General features: G+C 37.8%; 1 protein-coding gene across 5 annotated transcripts in view; it reads left to right on the top strand.

The window, feature by feature from the left end:
- SIPA1L1 (signal induced proliferation associated 1 like 1) overlaps positions 1 to 13,479 on the top strand; it is a 522,698-nt gene that overhangs the window by 406,195 nt on the left and 103,024 nt on the right. For all 5 annotated transcript variants that reach the window (XM_073608614.1, XM_073608616.1, XM_073608618.1 and 2 more), the window contains 2 exons: positions 4,496 to 4,620; positions 12,662 to 12,780. In XM_073608614.1, coding sequence (XP_073464715.1) covers positions 4,496 to 4,620; positions 12,662 to 12,780 — 244 coding nt within the window. The remainder of the gene's footprint in view (positions 1 to 4,495; positions 4,621 to 12,661; positions 12,781 to 13,479) is intronic.

Genomic DNA, 13,479 nt, shown 5'->3' with positions numbered 1-13,479 from the left:
CATATTTTTTACATGTTGGTTTACTTTATATGTTTTTCTTGTAAATCATTCTCTGACAAGTTTACTCCTGAGGAAGTGGGTCACCGTGAAACATGTAGAGTTTGCAACTGGAGAATTGTTTCCGTTAAAAATATTGCAGAATTTGTTTGATCTTTCTGTTCCCAGAAAAGTGTCAGAGAATTGGGTGCCTCTTACGAGTTGCACCTGGTATTTAGTATATATCTGTCTGTTTTTAACTAAAAATCTTTTCTGTATAATAAATTTATATATTTTTCTAAATTCATTGTGTAAGTTTCAGGACGAAGGTACTTTATTCATTTTTTATCACGTAGCATTTCATATACTTAAGTGAGTTCATGCTAAAAGTAATATATTTATTGTAAGTGTTGATTGCAGGGTTAGACTTGATGGGCAACTTGGTATTTTTCTGCTGTCAGTCTTCTTTGTTTCTAATTTTCCTTTCTCTCCAGAAGAGCAATACCATCTTCATTAAGACATCATCCAGGGTCAGCAGTATCCACCTTTGTTTGGGCATAATATTGTATAACCAATTAGACATGCTGTAAATTTGGGGATCAGCTTTTTTATATATATATATATATATATATATATATATATATATATATATATATATATATTGCGATTTGAAATATGGAGGCTGTGACTTTTTAGAAATAAATTTAGCCCTGCAAGTAATCACAGCAGTGAGCCCATCTATGTAATGAATGACTGCGACTACAGTGTCACATCTCAGGACCCAAATAGGTGTGACAAAGAAATGTGTTGTATTCTTGGTAATATTGGTATGCTTTCTTTTCACAAATAATGTGCTGTTATGCTTCAGCATTTCTGTTGAATTGCACAGGGCAAACATTTACTATATATCTTGTTCAGTAAAAAAGAAAAATGTTTGGAGAATTAGCTGATAACAACTATATTGCAGTTTAACAAAGTACAGTATTGTCTGTGATATACAGTCATGCTCAAAAACATTGGCATCCCTTCATTTCTGTTTGATAATGCACCACTTTGCCCAGAAAATTACAAATGTTTAGGCATTCTCATATTTATTTCTTTTGTTTGTTTGTATTGGTATGACACAAAAATGTGAAGAAACCAAAGCCAAATCTGACACATTCCATGCAAAACTCCAAAAATGGTCTGGTCGAAATAATTGGCACCCTCTATTTAATCTCTTCCGGACCAGCCGCTGCAGTTGTACTGCGGCAGGTTGGCTCCCCTGCGCAAGCTATCGCAGCTGTATGTCAGCTCTTTGACGCCTCCGTTTATAGCACAAAAAATGAAAACCGAAGAAGTGACCAAATACCACCAAAAGAAAACGTTACTTGTGGGAAAAAAAGGACATTTTGTTTGGGTACAGCATCGCATGACCGCGCAATTGTCAGTTAAAGCGACGCAGTGCTGTATCGCAAAAAATGGCCTGGTCATTGAGCAGCCAAATCTTCCGGGGCTAAAGTGGTTAATATTTGGTAGCACACCCCTTGAAATAATAACTGAAATCAATCACTTCATGTAACCATCAATGAGTTTCTTACTCTCTACTGGAATTTTGGAACACTGTTCTTTTGCTAACTGCTCCAGGTCTTTCATATTGGAAGGGTTCCTTTTCTCAACTGCTGTTTTAAGATCTCTCCATAGGTGCTCTATGACATTTAGATCTGGCCTTATTGCTGACCAGTTCAGTACTCTTCAGTGCTTTTCTTAAACCATTTCAGGATGCTTTTTGACTTGCGTTGAGGTCATTGTCCTGCTGTAAGACCCATGACCTCTGACAGAGACCCAACTTTCTAACACTGGGCCCTACATTGCACCCCAGAATTATTTGGTAGTCTTCAGATTTCATAATGCCATGCACACAGTCAAAATTTTTTTCTCAGTTTAATCCGATATGTATTCTTCTACATATTTTTTGTAAAAAAAAAAAAAAATCGCAATAAGCATATATTGATTGGTTTGCGTTTTATAGCGTCTACAAAATAGGGGTTAAATTTATGGCATTTATTAATAATTTTTTTTATTAGTAATGGCGGCGATCACATCGGATGCTTTTGACACTATTCAAATGCACTGATTACTGTGTAAATGACACTGGCAGGGAAGGGGCTAAACACTAGGGGGTGATCAAGGGGTTACGTGTGTCCTAGGGAGTGATTCTAACTGTAGGGGGGATGGACTCACTACAACATGACAGGGGAGCATTAGATCTCTGTCATGTTGCTAGGCAGAACAGGGAAATCCCTTGTTTACATAGGCATCTCCCCATTCTGCCACTCCATGACACGATCACGGGACACCGGCGGACATGGAGTCCGGGAGACCCGCGGGCATGGTCACGCAGTACGCAGCGGGTGCGCACTAGCCTGCAAATTAAAGGGGACATACCTGTACGCCCATTTGCCCACCTTTGCCATTGTTCCGGCGTATATTGGCGTGCGGCGGTCGGCAAGTAGTTAAAAAGATATAACAATCTTAGTGAGAAAACATTAAGATCCAACTAAATTATTCAAGGATATATTGTATTACTGTACAAAAACTTTATTCTCGACATGTTTTGCTAAAGTATATAGCTTCTTCAGGAGATTCATAATTGTCTGTGTACAGAGTAATCACTGCAATACATAAAAAATGTACATAAGACAAACAAAATAACAGGTCCTACATAGAACCTAACAGTACAAATAATATATATGAAACAAAAAACAAAAAAAAACACAACTGTTTCAGATCAGCCATAGCTACTTACCCCAAAAATAATTTCAGGTCACTATGCAAACCCACCAGGACAACCGTATTGCCAGATACTAGGATATCTGTGCGTCATAGGAGAACCATTAAGCCCATTTAAGAATCTAAAAATATCAAAATATAAACTGTAACATATACTCAATGAAAAGAACCCCAAATAGACGGCCACTGACATCTACCTATATAATAAATTAGTAAAAAAGTGATTACCTAAAATGCGTACAAAAACTGATTTGAAAGACTTGGAAGCTGTTAATTTCCTTTCTCGACCACTAGAGGGAGCCCGGACATTGTGAAAACAACAAAGCTGGGAGTATAACAAAAGAAAACCCTTTATTAAATCTCATGGCTCACACCTGCATCCAAGTCTATCAGTGAAAATATGCAACACTACATACTGGCTCTTACCTTCTAGCTAACTAAAGCCAAAAGAAAAACAGCCCACAGAGAGAAATCATGCAGTGTTCATCATCAAAGGCATCAGATTTTAATGGCGCCAAATTCAATAAGTCTGCAAGGCATAACAGAGTTTGCCAAAGCAGTTAGCACAAAAATAGCCAAACAAAAATCATATATTACAACAAATAAAGCTTCAGTTCACTACCTTAGAGACTGCAGAGGTTAGTGCAAGAGCTCCTGGATAGACACAGCTAGCTGCCATAACCATGATATCTTTATTTACAGCAGGCGATTAACTTTCATATATAAGTGGTCTCAGCGGCTAATTCTTCGCAAGATTTTTATAGGCAGCAGGGGAGGTGTGCCCCCCGCCGCTTCCCGGTTATCTCCGAGCGTACCGGACCCATTGGTAAGCCTGGAGCCAGTCGGAGGCCTGAGCAGGAAGCCGAGTGAGGGCAAGATGCCCTTGGATGACCGGAGCAACGTCTGATGTCAGTTCCTCCTCTGGGCCTTAAAGATATATATATATTTTTTTTTTTTTCCCTTAAAGGAAAAATTACTTTTTGATCCCAGATCTCTCAATAGAGAGTACCTGTCATGCTTATTTCTATTACAAGAGATGTTAACATTCCTTGTAATAATATGAATAAATGTGATAAAAGAAATGGACAGTGTAAAAATAAAACTTTAATTAAATAATTAAAAAAATATTTAAATCGCCCCATCCTTTCGAGCTCGCGCACAGAAGCGAACGCATACATAAGTCGCACCCACATAATGTAAACGATGTTCAAACAACACATGTGAGTTATTGCCACGATCATTAGAGTGAGAGCAACAATTCTAGCACAAGACCTCCTCCTTAACCCTAAATAGTTAACCTGTAAAAAAGCATCGCCTATGGAGATTAAGTACCGTAGTTTTTTGCCGTTCCACGAGCATGCGCAATTTTAAAGCATGACGTGGGTATCTATTTACTCAGCGTAACGTCATATTTCACATTATACAAACAAAATAGGGCTAAATTTAATGATTTTTTTTTTTTTTTTTTAATCCATTAAAGTGTATTTTTTTAAAATTGCGTTTGAAAGACCACTGTGCAAATACAGTGTGAGATAAAATATTGCAGCGCCATTTTATTCTCTAGGGTCTCTGCTAAATATATATATATAGATATATCTCTATATATAGAGATATATATAGATATATATGTGTGTGGGGTTCTAAGTAATTTTCTAGCAAAAAATACAGATTTTTACTTGTAAACAACAAATGTCAGGAAAAGGCCACAGCCACCTATATAACTGTATGTAACTTTTCTTATGAACAGGTTTGGAGTGGGTCGTAGATCACCAGCTTCTATCGACAGGCAAAACACCCAGACTGATTTAGTGAGCAGTGGAAAGTCGACTCCAAACTGGCAGAGGAGTGAGGACAATTTTTCTGATCAAATAGGTATGCATGTTGAGTGAATACAATATTCAGTATTTAAACTCATTATATGTATTTTCTCCAGCAAGCTGTGATGATTGAGTGACAAGATTTTACTTTCAATTGCTGAATATTTATAAACGACTATATACAGTATCTCACAAAAGTGAGTACACCCCTCACATTTTTGTAAATATTTTATTATATCTTTTAATGTGACAACACTGAAGAAATTACACTTTGCTACAATGTAAAGTAGTGAGTGTACAGCTTGTATAACAGTGTAAATTTGCTGTCCCCTCAAAATAACAACACACAGCCATTAATGTCTAAACCGCTGGCAACAAAAGTGAGTACAAATGTCCAAATTGGGCCCAATTAGCCATCTTCCCTGCCCGGTGTCATGTGACTCATTAGTGTTACAGAGTCTCAGGTGTGAACGGGGAGCAGGTGTGTTAAATTTGGTGTAAGCACTCTAACTCTCTCATACTGGTCACTGGACACTAGAAGAACTTTCTGAGGATCTGAAAAAAAGAATTATTGCTTTACATAAAGATGGCCTAGGCTATAAGAAGATTGGTTATTGGATTATACAGTAAAAGGTGAGCAGTAGCTACAACAAAAGGTTCAGTGGTATGCAAACCTTCCACTTTCCAGCCTGTGATAGCAGCATGGCCTTCACAGTATTAAAATTGAGCTAAACTGAAAGTTGTGAAAAGTATTCTGTTATGTACATACTGTATTGTAAATTGTAAATATTAAATTAATTATTGAGGCACAATTGATTCCTTTAGATTTGAAGTGCATGGCTATACAGCCCATGTTCCCTGATAGCTTTAGTCTAACACCATTCCTCTTGACAGCTACTTTTAACGTCTGCTGAACACTTATTGGGGATATATTCATAGCACATAACATATACAAGATTGTAACCTGACTAGTTTAGTAGTTACTTTTAAGATTGTTTAAAATGTTACCAGTGGTGGTACTTTATCAGTAAAATTATTTTGGAGCCCAGGTTAATCCCTCTACTTGGAAACAGTATGCATACACTTCTTGCTTATGTCATTTTTACCAATGGGTCCTAATTGGGTTGTAGGTGAGCAGACTAAGTAAGTCAGTCTAAACTTCAATTTGTTTGTGTTTGGAATTTCATTTTATATGGAAATCTCAAAGCCTTTCTAATCCCCCAAACAGGCTTTTTTTCTTTATTTTCGACTTGTAATTCTGCAACTAACGTACTTCCTGTCCCTTGGTGGCCACAATCACTCCTCACTCTATCTATAACGGAAGCCATGGTTGCCACCCAAGCTAGACTACTAACATATCTGCCCATGTTCGTCTTTAATACACAAGGATCGGGATATTAGTAGTTTTCATTAGAAAAATCTGGTAGTTTTTGCTTTCTGTATTGCTCACATGAAGTGACAAAGACACTGCTATCCTGGCAAGATTAGTAGGAATTTCCTGCACTTGCTGAAAATAATCCTAGCCTAATAAATGAAAATGAATGCAGTCACTGTGTCTAAGGACTTGTGATCTTCAGTATATTACATTTTTTTCAGGGTTTAGTTACTCTTTATGGCCCTGGTGTGCAACCTGCAGTCTTTGGTATATGATGTGTAGCCCTCGGACTTCAGTAGTCCTTAGTGGGAACGTTGCATAGGGAAATAGTACTGATCTCGAATAGCCTCATGTAACATGTTCTGTCTCTTTTACAGTTGCTTATTGTCATCTTGTCCCCAACCAAAAATGTAGCATTTCCACACTTTCTGACCCTCATCTCCTTTATTAGGTCTGCAGTCCTCTCAAGCATTACATATATTGAACATTATGTGCGGACCTTTGGTGATGTCAGGGGCCACATTTGAGGCCCCCTTTAGCTTCAAATGCAGCTACCCCTAATGCAGCTAAAGCCCCCCCCCCCCCCATCCCAAACTAGATATGTTTATATTTTTACAGCTCCAGGGAAAAAACACCTGTATAGCTAAAACAATTATACCCAATGCAAAGTATAAGAATTGTTACTTATATGATGTGTGACCTAGTCAGACACATCTTGATGTGTGTTAAAATTATTTTAGATATCTGCCGTAAGCAAATACATATGAAGTCAGCTAACAATGAAATCCCAATTGGTCCTCAGATTTTATTGTAGTCTTTTATGGGAATGGGATGTTACTATCTAATGGGATCATGTTGCTCTTTTATCAAAATAGTATAAATGAAAATATTGTTGCATATACATTTGAACCATAAACATTGGGTCCTTAGGACAGCTTTTATAAAATGGCTTTCCAGCTAATTTACATTTTTATTACATTTTACAATTAGGCTGTCAGATGAGGCAAAATGTTAGCTGAATAAAGCAGCAGGGGATGTAGAACTGCATTGCGTGAATAGAATTCTGTTCCTTTTTTTTTATTATACACGCTTTGTAGTTTGTGCTATATGAATGCTGCTCATCAACATTCTGTGCACTCCATCTCGTGGGAATTAATCTAGTTTGGTATATGGTAATATATTTTTTTTTGTTTCTGTAATATCTATTCTTAAAAAAAACTGTTCCATTGCTAAGTAAGACTGTAGATGTTGGGATCCTATCATGGCATTAATTATGTGTTCTAATTCTAACCAACCAGTTTTTTCATTTTGCACAGTCTTGCACTTAATTTCTGTTGTAAACTTAGCTTGTTTATAGAATGGTATCCAGCATTAGATAGTAAGCTCTCACAAGCAGGATCCCCCTAGCCCTCTTGTCTTTAATTGTATTGTAACTGTACTGTCTCTTTTTACTATGCAAAATGCTACAAAAACTGTCAGTGCAATATAAATACGATATCATAATAAAATAAATAATAATGTACTAGGTACACAGTGCAGTGTACAAGATCATTCAGACTATGAAAGAAATAAGAAACCTGTACAAAAAGGAATGTGTTGGCTTCCAATGCATAACCTGTTCCAAAAATGCTTGCTGCTATCCTCTGTCTCAATCCTTCACATATCCATACATAAAGTATGCTGCAGCTGAAGTTGTAATTAAGTATGATCTCCTGAATTAACATACTTATTCCATGTCAGCCCTTGGATCTGCAGAATAACCAGTTAATGACCATTTTTAGCAGGAGGGGTCAGCAATGTTGGTGTGTATTGATTTCTTTTATTGTCACATTTCCTTGCCAGTTGTGGCTCAGTAAGTCAAGAAGTTCCTAAGCCAGAGACAGTCAATCTAAGATTTTCAGGAGGAGGACAGCATTGACAAAACCTATGACTGGTGTCTACTAAACACGTGTATAACAGCCATAGTCCACTCAGCATTCACTTATGTAAACTGCTCAGAAAAATCCCTGCTGGATTTAGTAAGCCCTGTAATAGAGCACTGGCTTAACAAAAGCAAACACCCAGTGTCTTAGTGTAGTGAACATTTAGTCCAACGTTATATTCATATTGTGAAGGTCATATTACTACAATATATTTTAAACAAAGCGTGTATGTGTATAAGCCTCCCATGGTGTCATTTGTGTTCACAATTATCACCAACATATTGACCACACAAAATGATCTATATACAGTGAGGACATGCTGTAAAGTGGTTGTAAAGGCTGAAGGTTTTTTACCTTCATGCACTCTATGCATGAAGGTAAAAAACCACCTGTGTGCTGCTCCCCCAGAGCCTTCCCTAATACTTATTTGAGCCCCCTCTTGATCCAACAATGTGCATGGGAGCCTTGGCTGTCCCGGGTCTCTTTTGCTTCATTGGCTGAGACACAGAAGCAGGAGCCATTAGCTCCCACTGCTGTCAATCACAGCCAGTGAGAAGAGAACGAGTGCTCCAATAGCAAGCAGTTTGTTATTGGGGGCACTGGGCAAGGGGGAGGGGCCAGGAGCGCCGTGGGGTTAGGATGGGGGCTGCTCTTTGCAAGACCATTGCACAGAGCAGGTAAGTATGACATGTTTTTTTAGGAAAAAAACAAACAAATCGAATATCACTTTAATGAGGTCTCTAGTTTCCCTATCAGTTGACAGTACAGTGCCTCCTAAATGTTACTTCAGCATACAGGCAAGTAGAATTTTAGTTTATGGCTTCTGAGAACTAGCTTGATTATGTTTGTCATGGGGACAATTGGAGCTAGAAAGCTTAGCGCACAAATTTTAGGCAGAAATAACTTTTACCACATCATTACTATGCTTGAAAAATAATGTATTGCTCTTTAAAAAGGACTAGCTACTTACTGACCCTCAATGTACCCTAAACCCATCCCCTAGTCTGAAACTAGCCACAACAACACTCATCATGTTCTCAGGTGATCATATTTTCATGTTGAAAATTTCTGAAATATAACTTTGGTGCCAGATTATAATACATCTGATTATCAGTGCTGAAAAACCACACCAAAAGTGTTGCCCCAGAATCAAATCATCCGATATACAGAGACTGCAATGGGTTTTGCCAACAGTGTAGAATTTTAGAATAGTAGTTTGAGGCAAAATATATATTCAACTATACTAAATAATATAATGGAATTACAAATCTAATATTTAATCTTTATAAATGTTTTTGTGTGGAAAGACTTTTTTTTTTTAAGCTACCTTAATAAAGTTAAAGCAAATTTATGGTATCAAGAGTTGCTTAGTAACCCATTTCTGGATTACAAAGCCATCTGTTCAGTTACTGTATGTGCACATTTCAACACGACAAACCAGCAATTAAGCAGCTCCATCATTTCTTAGTTTGACAGAATGTATATGTGATTATTTTTTTCTTTACTTTTTGCTGCAAATGTTTTGTTCTCATTGAGATGATAACAATTAATTCATCTTGTAGGTTACTTTTCTTCTCCTCTTTCTAAAAGAACAGTACAATAATGGTCATGGGCTTGGCAAGGTCTAAATATTTGTAACCATGAAAAAATATTTATGTATAATCAATTATATGAAGTAGCAAATCTTAATAGACCCTCTTACGTTCAGAGGTGGGAGGAGGACCTGGGACGAACTTTAGAAGACACGGACTGGTCTAACATATGGCTCACATCTAAGTCATCTTCACCCAACATCTTAGCACTGGAGACAAATTATAAAGTCCTAACTCGCTGGTACCTTGTACCCGCTAGAGTGGCAAAATATTCACCTAATACCTCAGCTCTTTGTTTTCGAGGATGCCCAGAAATAGGCACATATTTACACATATGGTGGACATGCCCAGTAATCCAAACCTTCTGGAAGGAAGTCTTCGTGATTGCATCTAAAATATTTAAAAAAATAATACAACCAGATCCATATTTAACTTTACTTAATCTAAAACCGGAATGGTTAACACTCTCTCAATTCAAACTTATGATCCAACTAATAACGGCTGCAAAACAAACAGTGGCCAAGGCATGGAAATCTCCTACATTGGTACTAGCAGAAACAATTCACAGAATGAATAATACAATGTCCCATGCTAAGATGGTAGCCATCGATCAAAATCAAATTCCAAAATTTGAAAAACTTTGGCATCCTTGGATAAAACAACAGTTCCTGTCAAACTTCAATGACTCTGTCCTGTTGCCATGGTAACAGATTAAATGACTTACAGAGACACCCATTCTAAGGCTTCAAAGAGAACTAAAAAGAATAATAAACTGACGAGCGGGACAACCTTGTGGACCATACCTCTACCTTTCAACCCTTTTTCTTCTTTCTCTTTCCTTTTCTCCACCTTACGATTAAAGCTCATTATCAGAATTTATTTGACCTATATACACTCTACTTGTAAACAATATGTATAGTAGGTATAAATCATTTAAATACCTACAAAAGTAACTAAGGAAATTATATATATCTTTAATTTAGGTTTACGTGAACCCAATGTTTAATATTTGAAATTTCATGATATTTACCTATATAAACCCTACTGTAAAACAATGAGCTTACTTTATAGATCCTTGTAAACTTACTTTATGTATCTTTATAACATTGTATACTCAATAAACTTCTTTTGACAAGGAAAAAATATTTATGTACGATATGAGGTAGTGGGGAATAGATGTGCTTTGGTATACCTCATAAGTTATGCAACTCGTATTCTACATATTTGTACAAATATGCTGCAGGTTACCTTATAAGCTATGCAAGTTGTATTCTACATATACAGTATCTCACAAAAGTGAGTACACCCCTCACATTTTTGTGAATATTTTATTATATCTTTTCATGTGACAACTCTGAAGAAATGACACTTTGTTACAATGTAAAGTAGTGAGTGTACAGCTTGTATAACAGTGTAAATTTGCTGTCCCCTCAAAATAACTCAAGACACAGCCATTAATGTCCAAACCACTGGCAATAAAAGTGAGTACACCCCTAAGTGAAAATTTCCAAATTGGGCACAATTAGACATTTTCTATCCCCGGTGTCATGTGACTCGTTAGTGTTACAAGGTCTCAGGTGTGAATGGGGAGCAAGTGTGTTAAATTTGGTGTTATCCCTCTCACTCTCGGTCACTGGAAGTTCAACATGGCACCTCATGGCAAAGAACTCTCTGTGGATCTGAAAAAAAGAATTGTTGCTCTACATAAAGATGGCCCAGGCTATAAGAAGATTGCCAAGACCCTAAAACTGAGCTGTAGCACGGTGACCAAGACCATACAGCAGTTTAACAGGACAGGTTCCACTCAGAACAGGCCTCGCCATGGTCGACCAAAAAAGTTGAGTGCAGGAGCTCAGCGTCGTATCCAGAGGTTGTCTTTGGGTAATAGACATATGAGTGCTGCCAGCAGGTTGAAGGGGTGTGGGGTCAGCCTGTCAGTGCTCAGGCCATACGCCGCACACTGCATCAAATTGGTCTGCATTGATGTCATCCCAGAAGGAAGCCTCTTCTAAGGATGATGCACAAGATCATGAGCAGAGCATGATCCCCTCCCATCAGAGACTGGGCCGCAGGGCAGTATTCCGACATAACGACCCCAAACACACCTCCAAGACGACCACTGCCTTGCCACAGAAGCTGAGGGTAAAGGTGATGGACTGGCCAAGCATGTCTCCAGACCTAAACCCTGTAGAGCATCTGTGGGGCATCCTCAAACGGAAGGTGGAGGAGCGCAAGGTCTCTAACATCCACCAGCTCCGTGATGTCGTCATGGAGGAGTGGAAGAGGACTCCAGTGGCAACCTGTGAAGCTCTGGCGAACTCCATGCCCAAGTGGGTTAAGGCAGTACTGGAAAATAATGGTGACCATACAAAATATTGACACTTTGGGCCTAATTTGGACTTTTTCACTTAGGGGTGTACTCATTTTTGTTGCAAGCAGTTTAGACATTAATGGCTGTGTGTTGAGTTATTTTGAGGGGACAAAGTAATGACAGGCGGAGAGGAGCTATCACTGAACAATGTAACTGCAGACTCAGTGAGAGCTTCTTTCTGCATCTAGGGTCGCTCATCCTTCCCTAACCACATGTCATTGCTGAGTGGGAGGATACATGTGAACAGCAACGGCTCCTCTCAGCCTGTTCCTACTTTGTATGAGTTAAGCGGCCCCCACTGTTGGCCTACACCTGCCATCCTACCTGCAAGTATCTTTTGATTCCTGCTGCTGGAATCAAATGTATGCAGGTAATAAAACCCCTGTGAAGGATACCTATTTGTTTAGTGTTTAAAAAGCTTTAAAAATATTTAAAATTACTTTTCAAATTGAGGTTTACATATTACTATAATATAGAAAAACTGTTTAATTTTCATCAAAGGAAACGGTGACATGGAAAGACTTCTATTGTTGATCTTTCTCTCTAGTTCCCTGGCTGCCATGCTGATCTAGTAGCTTCAGTACTGACTTGAAAAAAATATGCAGATTAGTTCTGTCTTAATTATTTTCCTGATCTGCAGGTTTATTTTAAGTCCATGTTGAGACCATAAATCCAAGAGTCTATTGTTTTCAGAAGGAGATCTGCAATGAAAGCCATCATATTTCTTAGTACATGTTGCTTTTATGATAGGGACCCTCTGAAAGTATGTGTATCCCTAAAGATTTTACTATCCAGCTACCAGGATTGAGCTTGAAACTGGTTTATTTGTGTTACAGAGCCAACGTGTCACATGCCTGCAGTTTCTAAGGTACATCCATCATACAGAGACAGCCCAACAGGAAGACTGATCCGTCAAGATCCTGTACTTCATCTCTCCCCTCACAAACAGGGACAGGTACATTTAAACATTCTTTACAATCCTCACTTCTTTTTTTTTTTTTGAAAATTGATAACTTTAGTTTTTTTAATGTAACCATTGACTATGTTTTTAAATTTTTGAATGATATAAACACCATGATGATACAGCTCCTCAGCGCTCAATATAAAATACAAAAAACTGAAATAAGTGCAGGTGTACAAACAGGTATTCAAAATCTAAAATGTGAACGAGAAATATATATGTGTGTAAAACCAGCTGCCCAACTCCCTTTATTTAGAACAGCGCTATAAACACAAAAAATTACAACAAATTATTAGCTTCTGGAAATCGGTATTCTTTCTAATATCTTCCATCACTGGACTCCTCTCTCTCCCATTCCCTCAATTTACACTACTAGGTATTTCTATAGACAAATTCTCTAAATGTTATCAAACCGCGGTCCTGCACATACTGATCACAGCTACAGTATCTCACAAATATGAGTACACCCCTCACATTTTCGTAAATATTCTATTATGTCTTTTCATGTGACAGCACTGAAGAGAGTAGGATTTTTTTCGTCATGCTTACCTGTAAAATTATTTTCTTTAAGTACATCGCGGGACAGAGCACAACCATAATAATTACTATATAAGCCACCTATAGGTGAATGGACACTGGCAGTTAGTCAAACAGGAAGTCCTCCACTATATAGCCCCTCCTACACAGGAAGGA

Source organism: Aquarana catesbeiana, linkage group LG13 (assembly GCF_042186555.1).
Source record: "Aquarana catesbeiana isolate 2022-GZ linkage group LG13, ASM4218655v1, whole genome shotgun sequence".
Lineage (NCBI taxonomy): Eukaryota > Metazoa > Chordata > Amphibia > Anura > Ranidae > Aquarana > Aquarana catesbeiana.
This window is presented reverse-complemented; position numbering and strand designations above follow the sequence as displayed.